At 39.3% G+C, this 10000-nt stretch overlaps 1 protein-coding gene across 1 annotated transcript in view; it reads right to left on the bottom strand.

Annotated features, from left to right (window-relative positions):
* Nucleotides 1-10000, bottom strand: part of LOC134444442 (disintegrin and metalloproteinase domain-containing protein 11-like) — a 27683-nt gene that overhangs the window by 7521 nt on the left and 10162 nt on the right. The window contains exon 7 of the mRNA XM_063193795.1: nt 2006-2096. Coding sequence (XP_063049865.1) covers nt 2006-2096 — 91 coding nt within the window. The remainder of the gene's footprint in view (nt 1-2005; nt 2097-10000) is intronic.

Below are 10000 nucleotides of genomic sequence, written 5' to 3'. Positions count from 1 at the left end.
TTGCATATAGCCAGTGCATTCGCAAACCCGGAAGCAAATAATTGGATAGCCAGACATCCCGTTGTCCAAAACTGCTTTCGGTGAGATGTTTACCATGCAGTACTTTCACAACGTGAACACTTCTAATGCGCTGTGAAATCTTATTGAAGTACTCTTCCATACCCATCTCTCCTGGGTCACTTCTCATCCCCATACCCATCTCTCCTGGGTCATTTCCCAGCCCCATACCCATCTCTCCTGGGTCACTTCCTCATACCCATCTCTCCTGGGTCATTTTCCAACCCCATACCCACCTCTCCTGGGTCACTTCCTCATACCCATCTCTCCTGGGTCATTTTCCCAACCCCATACCCATCTCTCCTGGGTCACTTCTCAACCCCATACCCATCTCTCCTGGGTCATTATCCCAACCCCATATTCAGTTTCCCTTCTGTTGCTGCGCATCCAATATCCCCAAACTATTTTCCAATCCCACCACCATGTGTGTGTGTGTGTATGTGTGTTTGTGTCGGGGCGTGTGTGTGTCTGTGTGTGTGCCCTTTTCAGGCTCTGTTGCCATATTAAAAGCATAAAGACGGACGTGAATTGTAGAGGCTCGCGAATGAGGAAGCAATCTGTAAACCCATACACGGCCAGAAAAAAATGACCTACATTTTATAAACACAGAACAAAAGCAACCTGTCCTACGCTACGGAGACCTCACGTGTGAAAAGATGTGCAATGAAAAGGATTTAATTTAATGCTAGTCAACAGATGAGTGTGCATTGTGAAGACTTTATTGCATGGTGCGTGTTCATAGCCTACTGTATTTCTCCCGTATAAGAGGCTTCTCACGAGGAGGCGTGGAGCTTTCCACATGGAAATCTCTACATTTTTTTTCCTTTGTTTGTTTGTTAATCAGTCGATAAATGCTGTCAGCACAAAAAATAATTACTTGACAACTCCTTGGCCAGACCGGAGTTAGTTTAAAGAACATGATAATTGCTTGACCAATTTTCTGTCTAGTCTATTGTAAAAACTGCCGACAGAAAAGCCATGTGGATTTTTAAAGTGTGTGGGTGGGAATGGATGTTTTGCCAGTAAATCCTAACACAGGGCAACATGTCGTAGTGGAACTAGCTCTGCACGCCCAGAACCACGTCTGTGCCGATTCTAAAATCTGAACTGAAGATGCGTATGGGTGGAGTTAATGTAAATAAAAACTGAAGCCACGCCTCGGCAGCACGCAAACCCCATAGAACCGTGTCCATGGAAAGACGCCTATAGTTCTTACTATATACTCTCAAACATGGACATCACGAGCACCATCCAATCCTGGTTCAAATCCACCATTTGTTTAACATGTCATGTCCAGGGCAACTGTCCTCAACTCATCACCTCTCCACAGGGGTGTCCCAAGGGTTAGTGCTGAGGCCTCTCGTGCCCCAAGGGTCAGTGCTGAGGCCTCTCCACAGGGGTGCCCCAGGGGTCAGTGCTGAGGCCTCTCCACAGGGGTGCCCCAAGGGTTAGTGCTGAGGCCACTCTTTTTTGTCATGCACACGGCTTCGCTTACAGTGATGATGACACACAGCTACGTCTGTCATCCAGAGAACTCCACCGTCTCTGCATCTTCGCATTATCCACATGGATGACGGGACATCACCTTTAGCTAAAGCCAAGTATGTGCTGTCACAATATCAAACTCAGTATGGGCTCAGCCACTGTCGCCCCCCCCCAAATAAGGTTGCAAGAAACCTTGCCGTCATGATTGAAAACCTTCTATCATACTTTGACCATACAGTAAGCAAAGTAAGTAAGTACATTTTATTCATAAAGCACATTAAAAACAGCGCAAAACTGACCAAAGTGCCTCGGTTGCCCGGTCATGCCGCTTTTCAGTGTAAAGTATAAAAACGATCAGACCGTACCTGACCCAATATGCCACAATATGCGTGTGTGCGTGTGTGCGTGTGTGCGTGTGCGCGTGCGCGTGCGCGTGCGCGTGCGCGTGCGCGTGTGTGTGTACCTGCTGAGGTTCTGTCTCTGCTCCACAACATTCCGAGATTCTGTCCGAGCGTCTGGCAGAGAGTGATGGCCATCGGACCCACGTTACCGTACTGTATATAATACACACACACCAATTACCTTACTGCATACAATACACACACACCCATTATCGTAATGTATATAATATACACACACAACCCCATTACCGTAATGTATATAATATACACACACACCCGTTACCGTACTGCATATAATATACACACACACCCCCGTTACCTTACTGCATACAATATACACACAACCCCATTACCGTAATGTATATAATATACACACACACCCGTTACCGTACTGTATACAATATACACACACACCCATTACCGTAATGTATTTAATATACACACACACACCCATTACCGCACTGTATATAATATACACACACACCCATTACCGTACTGTATATAATATACACACACCAGTGCTTGACACTAACTTTTTTTGGTCACCGGCCATTATGGCTAGTGGTTTCCCTGACTCACTAGCCATTGGGCCTTTTCACTAGCCATAATTTTCTTAACCCTTTAATGCATAAGCCATTGGACTCACACTAATGCATAACATGGGTCTAAATAGACCCGCATTCATTTCCAATGTATTTCTGAGCATTAATCATGTATTCTCTCACACAACTTCTAAAACCAATACATTTTATCCCATAATTCTTCTAAAAGTAATTACATAGGTGGTCCTTATTTCAAAAAAAGTATTTTTTAAAAATGTTCTTATATTTTTATTTTACAAATAAACAAGAATTTGGAATTAAATCACTAATTTCTAGACATGGATCGAAAATGGCCCGCATTCATTTCTAATGGAAGTCTTAATCTTTCACTATAATAACTTCCACAATTAATGTATTTTAATAGCTAATGGATTAAAAGTTGTGATTTAGGCTGTTTTTAATGCACAAAATGGGTGTTATTTTTTGTATCTTATATAAATAAACACACAAATAATTTCCCCCATTATTCCAGACATAGCCTAAGTCTGAAGTGTTTCACGTTAGGAACTAAAATATATTTAAAAGGATTCCAGTCAGGAACAAATAAACTGCGGACCGTTTTTGACCACTGCTGACCTATTGGATTTAAGCATTCCAGGTCATGCATATTTGTATAATAAGAGACGGTGTGATCGGAGGAGCCCAATAGCCTATATCAGGGCATAATTAATGTGCATAATTATTAGACAACTTTGCTTTCCTATGGGAAAATATGCCACAAAAGACATCTAACAAACTCCAAAAATACTATAAACAATTTTGATGTCTTCCAGAGGGGTGTGGCTGTCTGAAATATCGGTCACATCCATCTAAAGCACTGTTACAAAGCCATCAGTGTCACATGACATGAGCTCACAACGTTACTGCCAGATTGAGAAAAATTGAAGATAAAACTACCACAAAACTATTACCTGCATTGCTGTTATATTCCAGAACTGAAACCTACATTGAGTGTCCACAAGAACATTGTATTCAGCACTCAGAGACATGGCCAAGGTAAAACAGGCTGAAACCTGAAGACCACTCAGCAAGAAACTTAAGTCAAGACTGGGTCAAGAAATGTCTTTAGACAGTTTTTTCAATGGTTTTATGAACTAGTGAAGGTGACTGTTAATGAACCAGGTAGATGAGTCTATGGCTAGATCAGCAATGTGCACACTTACATGAGTTCCTGAGTTCCACTCAAATGCCAGCAAAGTACATCATAAATACCATGGTCTTCAAAAGATGCAAATGTCTTCCTCTCAATGATCCAGCCATGGGCTCATCCACCCTGTCTGTCAAGAGTCACTTCCCCAAGTCCATAAAAGGCCTAACTTTTAAAATTCTGTCCCCAGGTGTTTTTGACCCAGTCTTGACTTAATTAACTTGTCTGGTGTCATCCCTTCTTACCTTGGCCACATCTCTGAGTGTTCAATGCCCTGTTCCTCTGGACACTCTGCAGGTCTCTGTATGTGTAGGTTTCTGTTGTGTAATATTATAGGACTGCAGGGTAATACTTTTTTGTAGTTCCACCTTAAATTCTTCTCAATTTTTGGCAGTGACATTTCTGACGAGACTGATGACTTTGTAATGATGCAATTCATAATTCTGTGGTAAAGTGACCAACGTCTTGTTAATTTCACGAGAGCCACATACCTCTAGAAGACTTCAAAATTGTTAATTGACTTTTCAGAGTTTGTTAGATTTATTTTGTGGCCAATTTTCCAAGAAGACAACAAAATTGCCTAATAATTATGCACACCTGACATAAGGTGTTGTGCACCTTCGACCACAGCCCCATATTTTTATACAAATATGCATGGCCTGGAATGCTTAAATCCGATAGGTTTTCAAGTTCATATAGATACCTGTTGGAAAATAAGCATAAAAAAGACAATATGGTCAAAAAACATGTTTACCTAATAATTCTGCACACAGTGTATATAAAAAATGAATGCAGACCATTTTTGACCCATGTGTGTCAATATCATATAATTGTATAAAAATATGTATATTTCAAAGAATAACCATAAAGTATTTGAATTAAGTATTAATGTTGGGAGTTAATACTCCATAAATGACAAAAAGTTGAATTTTTAGTACTAACCCCAACTCCGATGAAGTTGGGACGTTTGGTAAACAGTGAATAAAATCAAAATGCTATCATTTTCAAAACATTCAATCTATTCATTAGATGGAGAATAGTGAAAAGACAACATATTAAGTGTTAAAATTGAGAAAAAATATTGTTTTGGGGGACATATGTACTCATTTCTAATTTGATAAATCCAACACGTCTCAAAAGAGTTGGGACGGGGATCAGTGAAATTTAGTAAACATCCAAATAAGATAAAACAACAAAGAAGAACATTTCAAAATGAATTGTACTGACGGACAATATAGGTGTCCAGGTATAAGATCATCACAGAGAGGCTGAGTCACTCAGAATTAAAGATGCAAAGGGAATAATTACCATAGTTATTACATACATTTTTGAATTCCCTTTGATTTACCACGATTGAGTGTATATAAGACATATTTTTGTTAATAAAATCATTGTATAGGTTCATGACATTATGAAATATATATTGGCTGTAGTCTCACTCTAGCACTCCAGGAATTAGAGCTATTGAAAATTGACCATATTAAGAATGCTTAATGCATGAAAATGATACAGGGGTGTAACATTCTCCTAAGCACCTGAGCTCACTTGAAATAGACCCAGAAGACATGGGAAACTGTCCTTTGCTTATAGAAGTCAGCAGAAGTTGTAGAAGTCCATTCTTTTTGACCATAATAGAGCATTGCACATCCTGTGCTACAGTAAAAATGGACCATCCAACTTGTGTTAGTGCTAGCTTCAAAAGTCGGCCTCCATGATGGCATGCGGGTGCAGTAGTGCATTGGTTAAGATGTTCTCACTCATCTGTAGAGTTAAATACTGTGCTGAATGGTATAAATGGGTTTTAAACAGCATGAAAAGCCACTCATGCATTATATTTTGAAGGCAGATCTTCGATTACTGCCACATAGTAAGGTCAAATTGCATTCTCTAATATGTTTTAACAGTTTGGCTCCATCATAAGGACCAGCAGGTGATAAAATGGTGGGTTTTTGGTCAAGACCTGTCACACTGTAAGCACTACAGAAAGGAAAACATTGCAAAACATGGCAAGGAATACACCCACCATTTAAGCTGGTGAAATCATGTCCAAGATAGGAATTAACACTGTTTTTTATATAAAATCATCTCATCGGTTAATGTATTTAACTGTTAAGTGTTGTCTTTTGTTTTGTTTTTAGTCTTCCTCGACATTTGCTGCCATTTATTGTCCCCGTCCCAACTCTTTTGAGACGTGTTGGATTTATCAAATTAGAAATGAGTACATATGTCCCCCAAAACAATATTTTTTCTCAGTTTTAACACTTAATATGTTGTCTTTTCACTATTCTCCATCTAATGAATAGATTGAATGTTTTGAAAATGATAGCATTTTGATTTTATTCACTGTTTACCAAACGTCCCAACTTCATCGGAGTTGGGGTTTGTAAATGAATCAAAATCCTTTCTCAATATGGCTAAGAGACATTAAGCTTGTGATGAAATTACATAGGAAATGAATGCAGGTCTATTTAGACCCATGTGTCTAAATATCATATAGTTATATAAAATGACTTCTATATCAAAGAATAACCATCAAGTATTTAAAATAAGTATTGATGTTGGGAGTTAATACTCTATAAATGATAAAAAGTTGGACTTTTAGTAAAAGAATCAAAATTCTTTTTCAATATGGCTAAGAGACATTAAGCTTGTGATGAAATTACATAGGAAATGAATGCGGGTCTATTTAGACCCATGTGTCTAAATATCATATAGTTATGTAAAATGACTTCTATATCAAATAATAACCATCAAGTATTTAAAATAAGTATTGATGTTGGGAGTTAATACTCTATAAATGATAAAAAGTTGGACTTATAGTAAAATAATCAAAATCCTTTTTCAATATGGCTAAGAGACATTAAGCTTGTGATGAAATTACATAGGAAATGAATGCGGGTCTACTTAGACCCATGTTATGCGTTAAAGGGGTAGTAACAAAAAAAGTGTTTTCACGCAAAAAGTTATGATGCATAAAAATAAATTAAGTCATCTTAGGGACAAAAACAAGTCAATTGAGGAATTCATGGAGTGCTGAGTAAGAAAATTGTATTCTCACAAAGATATAGAAGTTTTAAACTCAGCCGGGTCTATTTAGACCCATGTTATGCGTTAAAGGGTTAACCATCATGACAGCCATAATGTAGCCTAATATGATTGATATGATGTTAGACCCTATATAATATAATATAATACAATATATTATAATATAATATGTAGTAATATTTCACTCGGGTGAGCAGACAGGAAAATACAGAACTGATCTGATGTCTGGTGTTATTTGTTTTACATAGGCCTATTGATCAGAAACGACAAGCGCAATGTGTCATGGAATATAACATGTAATAAAAGTAACATGCTGTGTTGTGCAAGGGCACACGCATAAGTGCAAGGTATATGAAGAAGGCCATTTGTTTCTTTGAGGTGGAAGGAATTTTCATTCGTTTGTTCATTAATGTGCAAATACATGTATCCCACTCAGGTCTGATGCACGTTCGCCTGCCATGAAACATCACATCTTCTGGGATATTAATCATGAAAGTAAAATATTATTTAGCCTTTATGCCTCCTGACAATTTCGGCGACAAAGGGGGAACACATATTTCATATTTTTAACGATATGCAAGTCTACGTGCGCCTTTTAAACGTGCGTTATGGGGGGATTCTGGACAGGACTGCCTCTCACGTGAACTGTCAGCGTGAAAAGCAACGCACCGCCCGACTTGTCACTGCTGCCCCATTGATTGTCAGAAGTTGACCTGTTGAATATGTCCTGCTTTTGGCGTAAATTCTGGGAACTATCCAGATTTGTGAAGCTCAAATTTGACAGGTATGATGTCGTTACCTGCCGACTTTTTGTCGTCCCGTTTTCTTACACTGTTGTCAAAGCAAGACAGACATTGCGATGCTGACAGGCTGTTTGTGCAATGTTCGATAACGTGCGTTGTAACCAAGGTTGTGTCAGTACCCACAGCTTAAGAACTGCGCACAACTACGTAAAACATCGAGGTTTATCACTACGGGATTATAAAAGGCAGGTCGGAAAATATGCACATAGAGTCGCTTGTCTGTTGAGAGCAAACTTCGCCACATATTTAAACCGGAGCAAACGACGCACGTCTTGGTGTGTCCGACTTTCTCCACGGAGGCGGGGCATTTGCAGTGTTTGACAAGCCAGTGCCCTATAGCTTCGCAAGACTGGATTCCTCTTTGATAGCGAACACATTCAGAAAAATCTATCACCGTTTTTTTTCAATCACTCCCCAAAAATATGCTACCAGCCAAATGGCTAGTGAGGATCAACTTGCTACACGCCAAATGTGATTTTCACCCGCATTTGGTGCCCTGGCGCCCGTTAGTGTTAAGCCCTGACACACACACCCATTTCCGTACTATATATAATATACACACACACACACACACACACACACACATTACCGTAATGTATATAATACACACACACACACACACACACACACACACACACACCCATTACCGTAATGATACTATAAACACACACACCCGTTAACGTAATGTATATAATATACACACACACACACACCCCATTACCGTATACAATATACACACACATGTTACCGTACTGTATACAATATATACACATACACCCATTTCCGTACTGTATATGATATACACACACACACATTACCGTAGTGTATATAATATACACACACACCCCCATTACCGTACTATATATAATATACACACACACACACACACACACACACACACACACACACACATTACCATAATGTATATAATATACACACACACACACACACACACACACACACACATATCACCGTAATGATACTATATACACACACACCCGTTACCGTACTGTATATAATAAACACACACACCCATTACCGTAATGTGAACAATATACACACACACCCGTTAACGTGATGTATATAATGCACGTCTCGGTCTCTGCCCCTTCCTGTCGGCTCATGGGGCCAGGGAAGTGGTCTTAAAATGCCAACCTAATCTGCTGCCAGAACACGTGTCAAACGGAATCAGGATTTAGCTTTGCTTTCCCGCTCACTATATTGTTGTCCGTAAGTCGTTGACTAAATGGGTGGAAATGAGACCTGACCCAGGTGAGCTAAAACACCGTTAACACCTTATCCACCTTAACCACCTATGTTATAACCTTACTGTCACCAAAATTGTAATGTCTATGTCTTAATCTGTTACTTAAGGCTCTCGGCACTGTCATAGCAATGTTGTTATGATGTAGTTGAGTATTTTCTGCAAATAGTGAATAGGCCCGCTGGCGACCCCATCTGCAGTAAGAGGCTACTCAAACAATTTAAAATGACCTAGCACAGGAGACAAATCTAGCCAGACCTTGTCAAGCAGATCAATTGCAGTGTTTACAAATAGTCTTGAAGTACCTAGCTACTTTTGTGACAGTTATCACATGACACATGGCATTAAAAAACGAGACATTTGGAAGTTTTGAACGTCTGTAAGTTGCTGGCTAAATGGACTAGCTGCCAGCCAGACCTGTTGTCAAAACAGCACAGGGATGCTATAGGCGCTTACCCAGTATTGCTATGTGGACACCAATATTACACAACCATTCAACAAGCCCAAACAGCACAGGGATGCTATGTTGACACCAATATAAAGAAAAACATTCAACAAGCCCAAAATTGCTCAACATTTTCACTGTTATTTTCACATTTTTACAAATATCAATTTTCGGGGGTTTTTTGGATCCTCTGATTTGAAAAGAAAACAAATATGGTACAAATACATCTGGGAACACTGACCCCGCCTCCTCACCTCGTTGACTCCTCCTCCTCATGTGGATGAACACACCCCTCACCCCTTACATATAAATATTAACTCCGCCCCTCATTACATGTGAATATTAACTCCGCCCCTCACTACATATAAAGTTTGTACTGACACTACCCACCCCCTCTCAGTTAAGTTCCAAACACTCCCTTCAGGACGCAGGTATAGATACCCCAATATTAGAACCAATAGAGCAAAGAACTCCTTCATCCCCATGGCAATTAACGAATTGAACAAGATGTGGGAGATACATTCATGACATTATGGACTTTCATATTGGGTTAATGGATGCATTTGACCAGTGGTCTGTATTTATTACGTATTTATTTACATAGTAACTATATGTTTAGCTATTTATTGAGTGTATTTGTTGTACTGTATGTGTTTTATTGTAGGCCTATATGTTTTTATGCCATTCATTCTGCTGTGCTGTAAATCAAATAGCCTTTTAAAGGACATTAAAGCTTTCAAGTCAAGTCAAG

Source organism: Engraulis encrasicolus, unplaced genomic scaffold (assembly GCF_034702125.1).
Source record: "Engraulis encrasicolus isolate BLACKSEA-1 unplaced genomic scaffold, IST_EnEncr_1.0 scaffold_56_np1212, whole genome shotgun sequence".
Lineage (NCBI taxonomy): Eukaryota > Metazoa > Chordata > Actinopteri > Clupeiformes > Engraulidae > Engraulis > Engraulis encrasicolus.
The sequence above is the reverse complement of the archived record's forward strand: the minus strand, read 5'-3'. Positions and strand labels throughout refer to the sequence as shown.